General features: G+C 44.9%; 1 protein-coding gene across 5 annotated transcripts; it reads left to right on the top strand.

The window, feature by feature from the left end:
• The first annotated feature begins 6,879 nt into the window (after window positions 1–6,879).
• On the top strand, window positions 6,880–18,710 carry LOC102411556 (cationic amino acid transporter 3-like). 5 transcript variants are annotated; one of them, XM_045163536.1, is made up of 11 exons: window positions 7,463–11,477; window positions 12,275–12,433; window positions 14,015–14,192; window positions 14,396–14,508; window positions 14,674–14,896; window positions 15,063–15,202; window positions 15,297–15,399; window positions 15,590–15,786; window positions 15,987–16,150; window positions 16,421–16,529; window positions 16,701–18,710. In XM_045163536.1, the coding sequence occupies exons 1-11, from the start codon at window positions 11,105–11,107 to the stop codon at window positions 16,820–16,822; spliced, it is 1,881 nt and encodes a 626-aa protein (XP_045019471.1). In that variant the 5' UTR covers window positions 7,463–11,104; the 3' UTR covers window positions 16,823–18,710. The 5 variants fall into 5 exon arrangements, with proteins under 5 accessions (XP_045019469.1, XP_045019468.1, XP_045019467.1 ...); XM_045163534.1 differs by lacking the exons at window positions 16,421–16,529; window positions 16,701–18,710 and adding an exon at window positions 6,880–7,436 and having other exon boundaries at window positions 8,102–11,477; window positions 15,987–16,410; XM_045163533.1 differs by lacking the exons at window positions 16,421–16,529; window positions 16,701–18,710 and having other exon boundaries at window positions 7,462–8,308; window positions 11,077–11,477; window positions 15,987–16,410.
• The last annotated feature ends 205 nt before the right edge of the window (window positions 18,711–18,915 follow it).

The following is an 18,915-nucleotide window of genomic DNA, read 5'->3' on the forward strand; positions in this document are numbered from 1 at the left end:
AGATAGCACAACTTCTTTTTTTTTTTTTTTTTTTTTTTTTTTTAACCTTTTCTGCAACTTGCAGAATCTTAGTTCCCAGACCAGGGATATATAACCCAAGCCCCCCTGCTGTGAACCCCTGGACCACTAGGGAAATCCTCCACAAGTTTTCTATAACTTCCTTTATTACACTCAGATTTTCAGTGTTCTGCTTCTCCCCCTCCCCCATTTTAATGTCACTTTAGGACAAAATTACTTCCTTTTCCTTTAACAAAATACACATTCATCCTTATAACTTTAAAAAAATTTCCTTGAACACAAATATATTTTATTTATTAATTTCAGTAGTTTTAATGACACATATTAATCAGACTTCTTAACATTTGTGCTTAGTTGCTCAGTCGTGTTTGACTCTTTGCAACCCCATGGACGGTAGCCCGCCAGGCTCCTCTGCCCATGGGATTTCCCAGGCAAGAATACTGGAGTGGGTTGCCATTTCCTTACCCAGGGGATCATTCTCAACTCAGAGATCAAACCCCCATCTCCTGTGTCTCCTGCATTGCAGGCAGACTCCTTACGCAGTGAACCATTTGTAAAACCCCATAGCAATTCTAATTACTAGTGAAAACTAAATAAGTAATTGTGAACTGTTGGTTATATCAGTATTTCTTTTTAATTGAAGTAGACTTGTTTTACAGTATTATATTAATAATACTTTCAGGTGCGTAGTTTCACCAATTACACTCTGTCAAAAGTTATTACACGATAAGGGTGACAATTCCGTGTACTCTACGATCTATCCTTGCTGCTTATCTATTGTATACATGGTATAATAGTTTGTATCTCTGAATCCCATATCCCTAATTTGATCCTACCTCCTTCCCTCTCTTTGGCCACCTGATGTGAAGAGCTGACTCATTGGAAAAGACCCTTATGCTGGGAGAGATTGAGGGCAAAAGGAGAAGGGGATGACAGAGGATGAGATGGTTAGACAGCATCACCAACTCAAAGGACATGAATTTGAGCAAACTCCAGGAAATAGTGGAGGTCAGAGGAGCCTGGTGTGCTGTAGTCCATGGGGTTGCAAAGAGTCAGACGAGACTTAGTGACTGAGCAAAAACAACCTTCCCTCGCACCACTGGTAACCACTAGTTTGTTTTCTGGATCTGTGAGTCTGTTTCACCTTTGATAAATTTACTTGTATTATTTTTTTATGTTCCACATGCAAATGATATCATACAGTAACTGTAAGAATATCGAATCACTATGCTATACACCTGAAACTAATATAAACCAACTATATTTCAATAACCAAAGAACAAATAGACATCCATTCAGGAAGGAAAGCACCTTTTGAAAAAGTTGGGGTAATTTTTCTGCCATACAAAGAAGTGAACCAGCTACATGTATACATATGTCCCCTCCGCCTTGAACTCCCCCCTGCCCCCCATCCCACCCTCCAGTCATCACAGAGCACTGATGAGCCAAGCTCCCTGAGCTAGACAGCTGCTTCCCACTAGCCATCAGCCTTACACACACTAGTGTACATATGTCAATGCTACTCTCTCAGTTCATCTCACCCTCCCCTTCCCCCACCTGGTTCACATGTCTGTTCTCTCGCCCTGCGTCTCTGTTCCTGCCCTGCATACAGGCTCATCTGTACTGTTTTTCTTGATTCCATCCATATACATTAACATATGATATTTGTCTTTCTCTTCCTCACTTACTTCACTCTGTATGACAGACTCTAGGTCCATCCGTATCACTACAAATAACCCAATCTCGTTTCTTTTTGTGGCTGAGTGATAGTCCATTGTACCTATGTACCACATCTTCTCTACCCATCACAGTTAGGTTGCTTCCATGTGCTGGCGACCGCAAACAGTGCTGCAATAAACATTGGGGTACTTGTGTCTTTCTGAATTGTTTTTCTCGTGTTATGCACTCAGTAGTGGGATTGCTGGATCATGTGGTAGTTCTGTTTTTTACGGAACGTCCGTGGTGTTCTCCGTCGTGGCTGTATCAGTTCACATTCCCACCAACAGCGCAAGAGGGTTCCCTTTTCTCCACATCCTCTCCAGCATTTATTGTTTGCAAACTTAGGATGATGGCCATTCTGATTGGTGTGAGGTGATACCTCATTGTAGTTTGATTTCCACTTCTCTGATAATGAGCGATGTTAAGCATCTTTTTTCTCATGTGTCTGTTGGCCATCTGTGTGTCTTCTTTGGAGAAATGTCTGTTTAGGTCTTCTGCCCATTTTCTGGATTGGGTTGGAAAAGTACCTCTGTGAGTGTGGTGGGACTTAGCTCCATGTGCCCAAAGAGCCCTGGGGGAGTCTTGTCTGTCTGTGCATCTGGATCACAGGCTAGCAGACCTCGCTATGGGCTGCAGAACCTGCAGAGCCAGGGAACCTGCCCGGACCCCTCTGGGAGCGGAGGCGTAACCTGGAGAACAGTAACCTGGGCAGATTCACATGCACAAGAGAAAATTCGCAGGTCAGCCTTCACTAGGGAAGAGTCTGGCACTCCAAAAAAGGATGAAAGTAAAAGTAGCAGAAACCACCCCCCCACCCCCCCTACCCCCCCACCCCGCAACCCCTCAAACACACACACACACACAAGGAAACATCTCACAGGGCTGATCTCCCATCACAGAAAAGGAAAGAGCCCAGTGAGTGTCCAGTTAGCCTAGTTCTGCAGGACACTCTTAGCGACATCTGTGTCTCTACAGCAGCCTCCAGTGCTGAGACGGGACCTCCATGAGGAGGGAGAGGAAGGGAACTGGCAAAGAGGCTGATCAACATTTCAAAGGGCGTGAAAGGGATAGTTCTCAACCACAGGCCTCCTTGAGCACCACAGCCGGGAATCTACCTCCTGCGTCCACAGGCACCCTCAGTGCCCCGAGTGCTTGACCCACACTTCCCCCCGCTCTCCAGGGGCTCCTTGTGGGACTCTCGCCCTGCAGCGCCCAGGGGAGCCCGGGCAGACAAGGAGCGGGCTTAGAAAACCGGCTCTGGGAGAGGGCGCCCGCAAACCGGAGCCCTAGCGCCACCTTCTGGAAATCCAGACACAGCTTTCCAGGAGGCAGCCTGGTGGGTTGTCAGAACAGACAGAAAAGCTAAGAGTTCTCCCACAAGATGGAGCAAGAAAAGTGGACTAGGTGTAGGGATAGAAAGAGAAAGATCCAGATAATACACCGCCATCGTTAAAAGAATACCCTAGCTGAAGGTAACTAGCAAAGATTGAAGATGTCTGCTACTTCAAATGGGAGAGCGCCAATGGAAAACTACAAAAAAAGCATGAAACATTAAAGAAACACGCCATCACAAAAAGAATATAACCTGTTTCCAATAAGCTACAACATGGATGAACCTGTGGACATTTTACTAAGTGAAACAAGCCTGATGGAAAATGAAAAATATTGAATGACTCCCCTGAAGTACCTACAGTGGTCAGAGCGATAGAGACAGGAAGTAGAGTGGTGATTGCCAACAACTGTGGAGGAGAAAGGGGGAATTTTTGTTGAATGTGTACAGTTTCGGTTTTGCAAGATGAAAAAAAGTTCTGGAGTTTGGTTGCCCAAAATGTGAATATTCTTAACACTTCTGAATTGGACACTTAAAATGGTTAAAATGCTAAATTATACATTATGTGTAGTTTACTATAATAAACACCATCTCAGAACCACCCCCTGGGGGTAACCGCAGAAGAGTCAGGGCTGATAACAACACTGCAGGTGTTTCCCAGCCCACCCCCACCCCAACAACCCGGGGTGAGGACCGTCTTCTGCGCTCAGGACTCCCGGCTTGGGTTCTTGGAGATGTCCCAGCTCCAGCCCCACACAGCTTAACCTCAGCCTCCCTGACTGACCCAGTGCTCCAGGTTCTGCTCCAAGGATCCAGTAAGTCTCGGGTCACCCTCTTCTGTGGGAGACTGGGCGCTGAGTTCACATTGTCCCAAAGAGACCTCTGCAACTGCAAAGTGTAGGGGGTCATCCTAGCTCCAGCCTGAGGGTGGAGAGACCCATTTTACAGATGAAAGCAGGAGCTGGTGTCTGCGCTGTGTGTGTGTATGTGTAAGGAAGGGTGGGGGGAGATTGGATCAGTGCCTTGAGGCTCTAAGACAATTTTTACTGTTGTTCATATAATATTAGAGATCACCCTTATATAAGGTTTATGATGTAGGGTTGGTGATCATGCCCTACTGTAGGTTTTATGATTTCAATCTCTTTTTACTCTGGGCCCTTCGAATCTATGGGTTCTTCCTCTTCTGCAGATATTGGGGTAACTGTAAGGGACTTGAGCACCCACAGATTTAGGTATGTGTAAAGAATAAACGCATGATGACTTACATCCAGTCACTTTTGGGTTTGCTATGCCCAAGTTTTATTATTTATCATGGGCAGTAGTTTTTTTTTAATGGTGGTAAAATACACAGAGGGCTTCCCGGGTGGCTCAGTGCTAAAAAGCCTGCCTGCCAATGCAGGGGAGGCAGGTTCAAGATCCTTGGTCTGGGAACTAAGGTCCTACATGCCCGCAGCTCCTGAGCCCACAGTGCCTGGAGCCTGCAGGGCACCACTGAAGGGAAGCCCGCAGGAAGCCTGCCACAAACAGTCTGCACGCTGCAACTAGGATCAGGGCCTGTGTGCTAACTCGCTGCAATAGTGTCCGACTCTTTGCAACCCTGTGGACTCTAACTCTCCAGGTTCCTCTGTCCATGGGATTCTCCAGACAAGAATACTGAGGGGATCTTCCCCACCCAGGTATCAAACCCGGGTCTCCTGCATTGCAGGCGGGTTCTTTACTGACTGCCACCAGGGAAGCCCCTAGGCTCAGAGACAGTCTGGCAATTGAGGCTCAGATGCTCCCCTGAGCTAAGGAGAAGGAGGTAGGGATCTGAGGCCTCAACGGGGAGGAAGACAACTTACAGGAGGTCACTGAACAGCTGCTTGCTCCTCCAGGCAGGCTAGTCCTTTTGAGATTAAAAGCTGTTCTCTGGTAATAGCTCTTTTCCTGGCGTAGGTCCCCTAATATAATTATTTTGAGCAGTTAAAGGAGAGACAAAGAACTTCTCCTGAGTCTGCTGGGTCTTAATCACCTTCAGCTCAAAACAACCCATAACCAAAGTAGGACATTTTGGGGAGATGTGTTCTCCTCCTCATGTCTCTTCAAGTAAGTCTCCCAGTAACTTTGAAATATGTTAAAAGTGTTGTTTATGTGTGAAGAAACCAAAGCTCAGAGACGGACAACTCGCCCAATGTGTCTTTATATCACCTGCTTCCTCTCATTCCATTGCTTCATGGAATTGGACTCCCAAGGCCAAGGGTGGATGGATAGTCTTTTTTTTTTCTTTTATTGAAGTAAAGTTGATGTCTAATGTTGTGTTAATTTCAGCTGTACAGCAAAGTGATTCAGTTATGTATACAGTTTTCATATTTTAAAAAATATTTATTTGTCTGAGCCAACGCTTAGTTGTGGTGTATGGAATCTAGTTCTCTGACCCGGGATGGGACCTGGGCCCCTTGATTTAGAGCATGGAGTCTTAGCTTATGGCCCACCAGGGAAGTCCCTCTTTTTCATATTCTTTTCCTATGGTTTATCGCAGGGTACTGAGTAGAGTTTCCTGGTCTCCACGGTAGGGCTGTGTTGTTTAGGATGACATTCCTGATGACTTTGTGTCTCGCTTTCTCATCAGATCGTACCCTCCTCAGCTGTGTCTAGGATGCTGCGTCCATATGTTCACCAGTTTGTTCAGAAGCTGGTCTCAGGCGGCCGCTGGAGCCCATAGAGAAGTCTGACAGTCCCATGGCTCATCAGAACACTCCACATTTTCAATACGGGATCCCACACAGCTCGGAGAACAATGAGAGGGCTGGTCCCTTATGGACGGTGCCAATAAATAATTTCTCTGAGAGATAAGGGCTGATACAGAATGGATTGAGTCAGACGACCTGAAATCTACTGGGCCACATCTAATGGAAGTTCTCGGCTTAATTCTCACTTATGATCTTACGAATTCTGCCAGCTTTGTTATTTGTGTTTCTCCTGTTTCGCAAAATTGTTGTTTCTTCCACTACTGGCCTCTGATAAAATGATGACATGTAGTTTCATATGAGATCAGTGCTGGTAACCATGTAACTCTAAATGTTGGGAGAAGCAGCAAGAGAGAGTATTTTCCTGGACTTATTTTCCTGGACCATAATGGTCATGAATTGCCTCCCAAACCGTGGTTGAATTTATGACCATACAGGGGCCCTGCCGACTGGAAACTGGCACTTGCCATCTACCTCTACAAGGATTAAATCAGGAGCTGCTGCAGCTGCTGACTTTCAACACCCCCTGAGAGGAGTTTAGGGCGGAGATAAGGAATGAAGCAGTCTGTGCACTGGGAAAACTGGCAGAACAGGCCGTCAGGGAGTTAGACACTTTCAGAAGACTTTTTAAAATGTATTTTCAATCGGAAGATTGTTTCTTTACAATGTTCTGTTGGTTTCTGCCGTACAACAACGTGAATCAGCCATAGGTATACATGTGTCCCCTCCCTCTTGAACCTCCCTCTCACCCACCCCTCTAGGTTGTCACAGAGTGCCAGGTTGAGCTCCCTGTGTTACGCAGCAACTTCCCATTAACTGTCTATTTTGCATGTGGTAATGTATATGATTGGGGGCTTCCCTGGTGGCTCAGATGGTAAAGGATCCGCCTGCAATGCAGGAGACCCAGGTTCCATCTCTGGGTCGGGAAGATCCCCTGGAGAAGAGAATGACAACCCACTCCAGTATTCTTGCCTGGAGCATCCCAAGGACAGAGGAGCCTGGAGGGCTACGGTCCACAGGGTCACAAAGAGTTGGACATGACTGAAGTGACTTAGCACACACAGCGCATATATTTCAGTGCTACTCTATCGATTTGTCCCACACTCTCCTTCCTCCACTGTGTCCACAAGTCAGGAGAAGATCTTATGAGCCCTGATTCTTCCATCTTCGCATACATAGACAAACATTGACATCACTAACGGTGGTACCTGCTTTGGCTATTGGGGAGAAAACTACAGTTAAAAGTCAAAATGAAGTAGCTGCAGTGCAGACATCTGAGGAAATAGCTAGGTGATGCTGGGTGTGATCTCAGACAAGTCCTTCCATTGCCAAAAACGAGTTTTCTGAGTTGCATCAGACTAGGATGCCACATCCATTCACAGAACAATGTCTGCTGGCAGCTAGTAACTGCAACGGTACTTTTTAAAGGTCTCTTCTTGTAGGTAGAACATTGTTAGATAAGGAAATTGCTTTGGCCCCTTTAATTTTGTCTCAGGTGGTTTCTCGGAAGCTCCGTGATTAGCAACTGCTTGAAACTGCACTTTGGAACTCAGGGAAGGTCGTGGAGACTGGAGTCTGCCTACAAGAAACAGGGGACAGAAATAACGCCCAGGAGCCCCATACTGCCCTGAGGCAGGATCTAGGTAAGCTCCAGGCTGGGCATTCACAATTAGACTCCTGTTTACATTTCCTGAGGAAGGAGGCAGGTGGGCACTTGGCTAGACATTTACAACCAGCCTCCTGGCAACTTCAAGATGGAAATTACAAGAACAGAGTAAGTAGCTGGACTTTGTCTCCTGTGGACACCTAAGATAACAATCAGGGCAGGGCTAAACTCTATTTGATTAAAAGATCAAGAGGTCACATATTTCTTACCCTTGGGACTGGCAGACTCTGAACATCCCCAGAAAGGCTCCTTGGAGGTCAAAAAGAAGGGGGCACCATCCCATAATAGGTGATGCCAAGGACCCCCTCACAGGGCTCTGGACTAGAATCCGTCCTGGAAAGAAGTTGCACATGTGTTTTGGGGAGGATCCTAGGGCAGGGCAGGTGTGGAAAAAGAAACCAAACAATTGGCCAAAGGTGAAGAAATCTGGATGAAGTGTCCTGTGTGAATGACTTAACTGCCATCTTATGGGGCTCCTCCTCCTCAGGGGAAGGCCCACATCTCTTCTCTCCAGGTGTGTAATTCTTCCTCACTTTGGTCTGAACTGAATAAGCAGTTTCTCTGTGCCCTCTGGCTTGTTGGGCTGTCTTTAATCTACTTCGTACTCTTTTTCTTTGTTTTTGTTTTGTTTTGTTTTTACAGCTTTTGACTTCTTGAGAAATGAATATATCAATGGGGACGAGAGCCAGGGGAATCTTATCTCTAGCCTCTGGCCCCTGGTGGACAAGCAGCTAGGATTCCTGGTTTTCTCCCAGGCCACCTGGGTCCAATTCCTGGGCAGAGAACTAAGCCACCGCTCACGCCTGACTCTATCCGAGAACGTCTGATGCTGAGACCCAGGATTTCAAGGTAAACTGCAGGTCTCCCCAGGCTGCTGGCTGGAGACCTCTGAGTCTCTCTCTCTCTCTCTCCCATGAGAACTTGCTTGCTCTCACTCTCTGCTTTGTTCTACTTCCAAGATCCGCAGGGCTACAGGTCAGCTCAGTGAAGGAGCCCAAGTCCTGTTCTTCTTGCTCCTTTCTCTGTCTTTCGCTGGCTCTGCAGGAACTACAACTCCCAGCATGCCCTGTGCCCATCCTCTTCAACACTGAGAGCAACGCAGCGGGGGTCATAGCTTGGCGCCTACCACTGCCTCCAACAAATTGCTCCCTGCTACACACTGCACTTTTACTTCCCAGGAGTAGAAAAATTACAACCCGCAGGCCCCACAATCAGTCTTCCATGTGCTTCTCCCCAAGCAACCCACCAGCAGGCAAATTCTTCTTGTCCTGTGATTTTCTTTACTTGAGAAGTAAAGAATTGACTTGATTTTACTAATTAGAATTTACTAATTTACTTGAGAAGCAAGGTTTCTTTTTCACCTAAGCCTTATGTCCCCTTCAGTTTTACCTTAGACACCAAACAAACGGGGTGATAGACCTGGGGCTATTTCCGCTGTTTTATCTCCATGTCCACAAATCCGCTGTGAGACTATTCTCACCACTTGGCTCTCAGGTCCTGACCCCCGTGGCCTTCTCCCTTGTAGCCAACTCCAGTTCCTCCAGCAGTTCTCTGCCCCTCCAGGCTGACAGCCATGCACTGCAAGGGGCACAGCCTACTGGGCCGGCCACGTCCACGCAGACCTCACCGCTATGGCGGACGCTCCTCGAGGGGCACCCCGGTGACGCTGGCACTGGTTCAAGTGTTCCCTCAACCACCAACCCCCCACTGCACCCCCGCACCTGGGAAGCCCTCATGGGAGGGACTGGGTCAACTACAGACTTCTGGTCAGTGAGCGATGGGAGAGAAGAGGACTCTCAAAATTCCATCACGCACAGGATTCAAAGGAAATTCAGAGGGCAGCCTGGGTCTCCCTCAGGGGCCACCGAGTCATGTTTCTGGGAGGCTGGACTTCATTTCTAGGAGTGCTGTTCTTGGTTGCAGGTTGTTCAACCTGGGACATTGTCCTTTTTAAGCCAGATGGGCCAAGAAAGAGAAAACTTAGATTTGCTTTAATGATCGCTGGTCTTTATTTAAGTTGAGGGATGGAAAATGACCTAAAAAAATTGGGTCTCTGGATTATAATATTATACTATATTATAATATTATAGTACCTTACAATTAAATCTTTATTGCCATAGATGGGAAAATAAACTGAGATTACATGTCCTATTCATTCTAAATGATCCCCTTCTAATTTTTCCCAGCTCTCTGAGGGAAACCAAGCTTCCCCAACTCCTGCAAGTTCCCTTACTGCTTCAGATTCTTTGGATTAAAAGATGACCCCCTTCTTTCCAGAGAAATAGTCTTTGCTGGTACAACATTTTATCAGCCACTTTCCCCCTGTTACCAGGGCCAATTTGAGAACTCTCTGGTCTAAAATTAACCTATGAAACTATGACTACAGAAAAGAAAGAAGATATGTTATTTTAACATTGTGTGGCCACAATATTCTCTGGACTCTGGAGAAAATTTAAGATTAAAAACTCTGTTGAAGAAAAAATACTGGTTCTTTTTGCATGTGTAATTAGAGAAAATTGACTTTTAAAATACTTTTTATTTTTCAGAATTCTGACCCTTAAAGAACAACTCTTGCTAGGAGAACATGATTTTCTCTGCCTATGCCTTGACACCAGGGCTCTTAGGAACACTTACCCAAGCCATGTCTAATTTCTGAGACTAAGGATAAAACATGGAAGAATCATTTAAAATTTTTACTTATTACTTATTTAAAAACTTTATAAAAATTTTACATAAATATATTTATTTTAAAGAGTAACTGTATTTTACTGTTACAGTTATTTACAAACTAGTGAGTTTCCTATTGTAATAGCTGATTCATGGCTAAGTTTAGAAAATGAAACCGTGAGGTCTCTGTCTGGATTTACATATGTCTCAGTATGTGTCTTTGCTTTTGGATAGCGTTGCTGATTTGTAAAGGACCGCTATTAAATTGGCTTAAAGAAAAGAAAGCAAATAATTCTAAATACAAGAATGAAGCTAAATGCAGGTTCACACACTCCTGGAAATATTCAGTGTTAAACTGATATCTGACCTTAAAGTCAGTTTAAGTTTGTTAATACAAAAACAAACTTAGAATAAAATATCTTCAGAGTCATCAATATTAAGCATAATACTTTTACTGTAACTGGGTTGCCTGAAAGTCACTAAATTTATGTTACAACATTTGTTAGTGAGAAAATTGGCTTGGCATAGGATAAAAGTTTTTGAATGAACACTTTAGAAATAATTATGTTTTAGCTTTTCTAGGTTTTAAGAGTTGAGGATTCTATTTGAAATATATAGGTAAATCTACTAGAAATAATAACGGAAGCATTTTAGCGTATAACAGGAAAGTAGGATGGATGTGTATTTTCAGTAAAGAAGATAGGAGGAATAAAATCACACTTCATTAAGAGAAGTGCTCCGCCTCGCTTTTCTTCAAGCAACTCTTTCCGTAATTTTGAAACATCTTGAAAGATTCACTTAGGTTTAAGGAACCACATCTCAGAGATAGAGAACTTGCTCAATATCTCCTCTTACCACCTGATCCCATCACTCTGTCACTCCATGGAACTGGACTCCCAGGGCCAAGGGTAGGTGGACATTCTTGACAGCTTGCTGTGTTGTTTTCTCAGCAGATCTGAGCCTCCTTGATTCTCTAGGATGTTGTGTCAGGATGTTCACCAGTTTGGTCAAAAGCTGGTCCGTAGGCGGCAGCTGGAGCCCAGGGAGGAGTCTGAGAAGGGCAGGGCCCACTGTCTGAACACCAGAGACCTGACAGCCCTGGGTGTGAGCAGTACCCTAGGAGCTGGCGTGTACATCGTGGTTGGAGAAGTGGCTGTGTACGAAGCAGGACCAGCGATCATCATCTGCTTCTTGCTGGCCGGCCTGTCGGCTCTTTTGTCCGGGCTCTGCTATGCAGAGTTGGTGGCCCGGGTACCACGCTCTGGTTCTGCGTATCTCTACAGCTATGTCACCGTGGGAGAACTGTGCGCATTCATCATTGGATGGAACCTCATCCTGTCCTTTGTCATTGGTGAGACGGTGGGTTGGGGGAAGGTGTGGGGCTTAAGATCAGGAAATTCAGAGCGTATTGGAGTCGTCACTGATTAATGAGAACTTCGTTAATGCACCTTGTGGGGGGATGTGGGTAACTGTGGCAGGAAACCCTTATAACTGTATTCTAGTTAGGGCAGCTCTGCCCTCCTTAAATGACTGAACCAAGAACTGAGCAGGAAAAGGAACTGAAAGGAGTGGGTGATAAGGAGGCATGTCCCCCAGACCCTTCCCCTCACCATATTGAAGTCTCTGCTCTGCTGTTTCCTTTGTGGGATTTTTGTTTACAATTCGACTTAAATTGTCACCCTCATCTCCTGGTCCTCTAGGTCCCACTTCCCTGTTATAGTTTCTGGCCTCATATTAATCTCCTCCTAACATATTAAATAGTTGACCTGTTTTGTGAATCATCTGGGTCTACTCTGAGTGCAAAGTTGCTTGAGGAACATCCAACTCTTTGCGATCCCATGGACTGTAGCCCACCAAGCTCCTCTGTCCATGGGATTCTCCAGGCAAGAACACTGGAGTGGGTTGCCATTTCCTACCACTGAGGATCTCCCCAACCCAGGGACTGAACCTGCATCTCTTATGTCTCCTGCATTGGCAGGCAAGTTCTTCACCATTAGTGCTGCTTGCAAAGGGTGTACCCTCTCCACTCCATAAAAGGGAACTTTGTAAGACTAGGTATTTTGTCTGCTTTTTCCCCTCAGAACATCCTGTGGTACATGATGGAGATTTAACTTCTCTTTGTCAGTGAGTGTTCTCTTGCTGCTGCAGGCACCGCCAGTGAGGCCAGGGCCTGGAGCATCGCCTTTGACAGTCTCATTGGGAACCACATCTCTCAGGTGTTCCAGGGAACTCTCTCTCCATATATGCCCTACTTCCTGGCCAGGCATCCAGACTTTTTTGCCCTGGTCCTGGTGCTGCTGCTCACAGGTGAGACAGGGCTCAGAGATAGAACGGGAAGAGTGGGGTGTGGAGGGGGAGTTGGAGTAAAGAACGCTTCCAGACTGGTGGAATAATTCAGTTCAGTCACTCAGTCATGTCTGACTCTTTGCGACCCCATGAAGCACAGCACACCAGGCCTCCCTGTCCATCACCAACTCCTGGAGTGCACCCAAACTCATGTCCATTGAGTCGGTGATGCCATCCAACCATCTCATCCTCTGTCGTCCCCTTCTCCTCCTGCCCTCAATCTTTCCCATCATCACGGTCTTTTCAAATAAGTTAGCTCTTCACATCAGGTAGGACTGGAATGAACCGTCTGAGATAAGAGAGACAAGAAGCCAAGATACAAACCATTGTTTTTCACCCTTGGCACTACTGACATTCTGGGTGGAATCATTCTTCGATGTCAGGGAGCTGTCTTATTCATTGTGAATTTTTTTTCAATCATTGTCAGCTGTTAATTAGCACCCTCAATCTTTACTTACTAGATAACAGCAATGCCCACCAGCCAAATTATTACAATCAGAATGCCTCAAGATATTGCCAGGAGTCTCTTCAGAGACAAAATCATCCCCACCTGATAATCATTTACTTTAGGCCTACAAGTTTCTTCCCTGTACTGAGACTGAAGATATTTGTTTATTTGAGTGGAAATTCACATAAAATAAAATTAACCATTTTACCATATCCCCCCAGATTTTTTGCGATATAATTGAGATTGTTATTGTTGTTCTGTCGCTGTCGAATCCAACTCTTTGCGACCCCATGAACTGCAGTACACCAGGCTTCCCTGTCCTTTACTATCTCCCCGAGTTTGCTGAAACTCATGTCCATTGAGTTGATGATGCCATCCAACCATCTTATTCTCTGTCATCCCCTTCTCCTCCTGCCTTCAGTCTTTCCCAGCATTAGCATCTTTTCCAATGAGTTGGTTCTTCATATCAGGTGGCCAAACTATTGGAGCTTTAGCTTCAACATCTGTCCTTCCAATGAATATTCAGGGTTGATTTCCTTTAGGACTGACTGGCTTGATCTCATTGCTGTCCAGGGAGCTCTCAAGAGTCTTCTCCAGCAGCACAGTTTGAAAGCATCAATTCTTTGGTGCTTAGGCTTCTTTATGGTTCAACTCTCACTTTTATACATAACTACTGGAAAAACCAAAACTTTGACTATACAGACCTTTGGTGGCAAAGTGATGTCTCTGCTTTTTAAGGTGCTGTCTAGGTTTGTCATAGCTTGTCTTAATTGAGATACAATATTACATAATTTTAAGATGTATAAAGTGATGTTGGTCAATGTGTTTATTGTGAGATGATTGCCACAGTAAGAAATTAGCCATGTGAAAGTGTACCATTCAGTGGCACTTAGTACATTCACAGTGTTGTGCAACCATCTCCTCCATGCAGCTCCAAACATCTTCATCACTACAGAAGGAAACCCTGTACCCACTGAGCAGTCACTGTCTACCTCTCACCCACCCATAAACCCCAGCCTATGACAACCACTAGTTTTCTTTGTATGTCTACGGATTTAGTTATTTTGGATGCTTCATATTCCATCTTTCCACAGGACTACTGGTTCTGGGACTTCATGAATCAGTCATGCTTAACAAAGTGTTCGCAGGCTTGAACCTTTCTATTCTCATCTTCATCATCATCTCTGGCTTCATTAAGGGAGACCTGCACAACTGGAAGCTCACAGAACAGGACTACACGTTGAACACATCTGAATCCACTGACACCTCTAGGTTAGGAGAGTACTCTTGGCTGAATAATATCTATGTGTGTGATGTGCACAGCTGGGAACGTGGTGGGGACCAAAGATATTGGGGCTGATGAATCCAATGGTGGAGTCATGGAGTCCAGGAGTTGTGATATTAACTGAGGATACAAGTAGGGATGGCTGAACTCACCTCACCCATGTTCTTCCTCATTCATTCTCTCATCACAGCTTGGGTCCTCTGGGTGCTGGAGGGTTTACACCTTTTGGCATTGAAGGGATTCTCCATGGAATAGCAACATGTGTCTATGCCTTTGATGGCTTTGATGTCATTGCTACTACAGGTAACTGTAGTCACTGTGTTTCTTATCAAGGGTCTGGGCAGGTTGGGCTGCCCTTGGGCATAGGGGTTGGAAGAAGTTTAGACTGTGTTTGGAGGTGCAAGGTAACTGGATTTTGTGTTTTCATTCCCATGTGTTTACTGACCTAATACTCCACCCATCTCGCAGGAGTAGAAGCCAGAAATCCTCAGCATTCCATCCCCATTAGCATCGTGATCACGATCTTGATCTGCTTTTTGGTGTATGTTGGTGGCTCAGCAGCACTCACCCTCATGATGCCCTACTACCAGATTCATCCTGAGAGCCTCCTGCCACAGGCTTTCCTCAGTGTTGGGTGGGGCCCTCTAAGATGTGTCCTGGCTGCTATCACCATCTGTGCTCTTTCATCCAGGTCAGTGTCAAAGCTTTTTCTCCACCCTCTGTCAGATTATCAGACATCATAGCTTCAGATTGAGAAACAAAAGGGAAAGACAGCTTACCCCATGTAGACTAGGGAGCAGAAACCCCAGTCTCTCATGCTTCTCCCCTTCTTCCCACGTGCCCACTTTCTCTCCCAGCCTCCTGGGCACCATGTTCCCTATGCTTCGTGTGATCTACACAATGGCAGAGGATGGACTCCTTTTCAGGAGACTTGCCCAAATCCATGCCCGCACACGAACTGCCATCTGGACTATCTTGGCTTCTGGAAGTCTTGCAGGTGAATAAACAAAACTTCTTTGACCAGTTTTCTTAACTTGCATATTTCCACTATCTCACTCTCTCACCCCACCTTGTTTGTGCCCTGATTTTAGCGGTCATGGCACTACTCTTTGAGCTCACTGATCTTGTGGACCTCATGTCAATTGGGACCCTGCTCGCTTACTCCTTGGTGGCCTTTTCTGTGCTTGTCCTCAGGTGAGACCCCACAACACGCTGACTGGGGGTCTTTGACTGGTGGGGATTGATGTGAAGATGATCCTCTTCTGCCTTCACACTGCCTTCAAAATGACCAACGATCGTTAATTTGGGAAAGAGATGGAATCATCTGGGTGATGTTGGATGAGTAGGGGATACTATTAATACTGCCTTAATATTTCTAATTCAGGTATCAACCAGAACAGAATTTAAGCCAGAATGAGACAGCAGAAGAGGAAATAGATATTTCTCAGTTGGAAGCAAGACCTTTACAATCTGTACCTGAAGCAGAAAATTCAAGGATTCTGAAGACTCTATGGTTCCCTTCCAGCACCATCCCCACTCGGAAATCTGGGCAGATTGTCTATGGATGTGCCTTCCTGCTTGGTGAGCAGTGGGATTTCTCTTTGGCTGTATTCTAAATTTGACAGTATGGGGAGGGCAGTGTGTTTTGGGCAGTTGAGGAAGAATCTTGGAAAGATAATGGCCCTTCCTGAGGTGGATAGTTTTGAAATGGGTGTGACCCAAGGTCCTGATGTCTTTGTCTTCTGGGTCCAGCCTGTTCTCCTCCACCTTGACCCTTGCAGTTCTCCTGCTGATGGTCCTGAGCCTGATCCTGGCCCTGTTGACCAGCCGTGTATTCTCTGGACTCTCAGTGTACACGACAGTGGCTGTGCTGCTGCTGCTCATCATTGGGGTCACGGCCGTCATCTGCAGGCAGCCCCAGAACCCCTCTCCTCTTCACTATAAGGTGAGTGACCTTATGTGTCCAAGCTCTCCATGGTGAGGAATGAAGGCTGCCTGCTCTGACATCTAAATGCTGTAGGCTGGATCAGGAGTTGCTCCCAGAAGGGAAGTTGCTAAAACCAATGGACCCTTTCCTGATCCACACTCAGTGCTTTACACACACAATCTCAGTAGGCACTGAACAGTTGAACTGGACTCTTCCTGCCCACATGGAGCAGGGTCTCCCTTTCAGATGTCTGGGATGTGTTCAGGGATGAATTAACTTTGTCCACAGGTCCTTTGTTGGCCCATCCTCCCACTGGTGAGCATCTTTGTCAACGTTTATTTGATGATGCAGATGAACACTAGGACCTGGGTCCAGTTTGGCTTCTGGATGGGGATTGGTGAGTGAGTTTCTTGGAAACTGAGGCCCCTTGAGTGACTGAACCCAAGTGTCTTCCTACTACCTCTCCCCTAAACTGTCAGACGCGACAGAAGGCGTAGGACACCTGCTGGGCTTTCGTAAGTGAGGAAAGCACCTACTTTCCCTTCTCACTGTCTCATCTCCCTACTAGGATCTGTTGTATACTTTGGATATGGGATCCGACACAACCTGGGGGAGAGCAATGATCAACAGCCGCCGGCCTCCAATCCCAAAATGCTTGATGGAAATATCCCTGGTGATGAATCGTCTTAACCACAGGACATAGATGCTGTGTGGAATCCCTCCAGACTCAGAAGTATCTTCCAGTTCAAGTGGCATTTTGAGCCCCTATGGAGCCTAAAGTTGAAATGCATTTACAACCATGTGCTTATTGCCAGCAGATAAAACGACTTTACTGTTGAATAATTTTGAAGTAAACTTTTCAAAGCAAAATATATATTCAAAAAAGCACATGCTTCATAAGTGAGCCTCAAAGGTGAATTTCCACAAAGAAAGTACAACAAAATAACCATCAACCAGAGAAAATACTAAAATGTTAATGGGTGTATAAGAAGCACCTTCTTGTGTCTATTTCCACTGAAAACACAGAGATTGTGACCTGGGAAGGAAATGTAGGTAAGTGTATTTTCTGTCCAGGGTTATACTTTAAACATCAGGACATAAATAGGTTGGAAGTAAAAGGAAGGGAACAAACACATTGTACAAACAGTAACACAAGAATGCTAGGGCAGCTATCTTATTACAGAACTAAGTAGAGTTTAGCAAAAAGAGAATAACAGATGAAGTGGATCATTGAGTAATGATAAAGGGAAATGCTCGTTTTAATCTCTTCCCCCAGCTTATTGAGAGGTAGTGTAACATCGTCCAAATGATCATTTCTCTTTACTCTTCTGCGGTAGAATGTTAGAGTTGCACCACAGAGTTTATGAGAAAAAGTTCTTAATTGAAAAAACAACCAGGACACCTGCATTGCTAGAGGAAGGGGAACGGGATGGGGAGGAATAACTGGTTGATGAATGCTTACAGTTGGGTGAAACTAAAAGCTAGAAAATGAACCTAGAGAAACAAGATGAGAAGTGGTTGCTGCAGAACAGAATGCTTGAAACTGAGGTCATGGACTTTAATGATGTCAATGATAATGATATAGAGGGTTGTTTGTGGGAATGAACAACTGAAGTAGAGTAAAAGGGGGATGGAAGTCAAGAAACTAAACAGCAAAATTATCAGATGGATTAAAGAATAAATGGAGATTAACAGAATTAGAGATACCACTATCTTGCGAGTTCTAATGAAATTACTGGATTAGAAATTAATGGGGACTGAAACTGTCAGGTGAAGCTTCGATGGAAGAGGTTGACATCACCCGGTTGTCAGTCTTCCCTCACTGATGTGGGACACCCGGGTATTGTGCTAGTCGGTGAGCTGTGATAAGCAGTACAGAATACTTCCGGGAACAGAGCCTTGATGCCAAACTGCATCAGAATACAATCAAGCCTCTAGAGCAGCTCTCAGCTCACAGCAGATATAAAGGGTAGATTCACATTTCAACTGAAAATGCAATCAGCCAAAACCAGAATGTGGGTAATTCTCCAGGAAGGAAAATGGTGCATTTTCATAACTATTAAATGGTATGGGGAATTCCCTGGTGGTCTAGTCATTAGGGCTCCATTTTTCCCCTGCAGGGTGTGTGGGTTCTGTCCCAAATGGGGGAACTAAGATCCCACAAGCTGCACAGTGCAACCAATGAAATAAGTGATGTGACCCAAATTGGAGATTCATTCATTAATCAAATATGATTACCCATACAGGTATACACTGGGAATATTGCTTGTTGGGTCCAGATGACCCAATAAAAAAAATTGGCAATAAAAGAAGTCATACACAAATTTTTAGTTTCCCCATGCATGTAAAAGTCATGTTTAAAAAAGTTATGTTATGCTATACTCTACTCAGTGTGCAATAGCATTTTGTTAAAAAAAAAAAGTACATACCTTGATTTAAAAATATTTTTTCTAAAATATGGTAAACATCAACTGATAATACAGTGGTCACAAATCAATTTGTAAAACATGCAGTATTTGTAAAAAGTGAAGCATGTATATACATGTGAATATATCTGCACATAGTAAGATATGTATAATTAAATGCATAAAATATGTATCTATATAAGATATATGTATTAAAATATATTTTTAAATGTTCACGGTTTCTATGAAATTCACTGCATTTAGGTGTCTTGTATTTTTATTTGCTAAATCTCTCTGCCTCTTTGTCTCTTTGTATGCTGTGTTCTAATCACCTCTTCTTATGAGGATATCAGTCATATTGGGTTAGGGCCAACTCTA

Source organism: Bubalus bubalis, chromosome 18 (genome assembly GCF_019923935.1).
Source record: "Bubalus bubalis isolate 160015118507 breed Murrah chromosome 18, NDDB_SH_1, whole genome shotgun sequence".
Lineage (NCBI taxonomy): Eukaryota > Metazoa > Chordata > Mammalia > Artiodactyla > Bovidae > Bubalus > Bubalus bubalis.

Bases quoted from the DNA above. Each gene is read 5' to 3' on its own strand.
- LOC102411556 (XM_045163536.1), top strand. From the start codon at position 11,105: ATGTTGTGTCAGGATGTTCACCAGTTTGGTCAAAAGCTGGTCCGTAGG. The intron at 12,434-14,014 runs GTGAGACAGGGC...ATCTTTCCACAG, and splicing joins CCTGGTGCTGCTGCTCACAG to GACTACTGGTTCTGGGACTT. The intron at 16,530-16,700 runs GTGAGTGAGTTT...TCTCCCTACTAG, and splicing joins TGGCTTCTGGATGGGGATTG to GATCTGTTGTATACTTTGGA.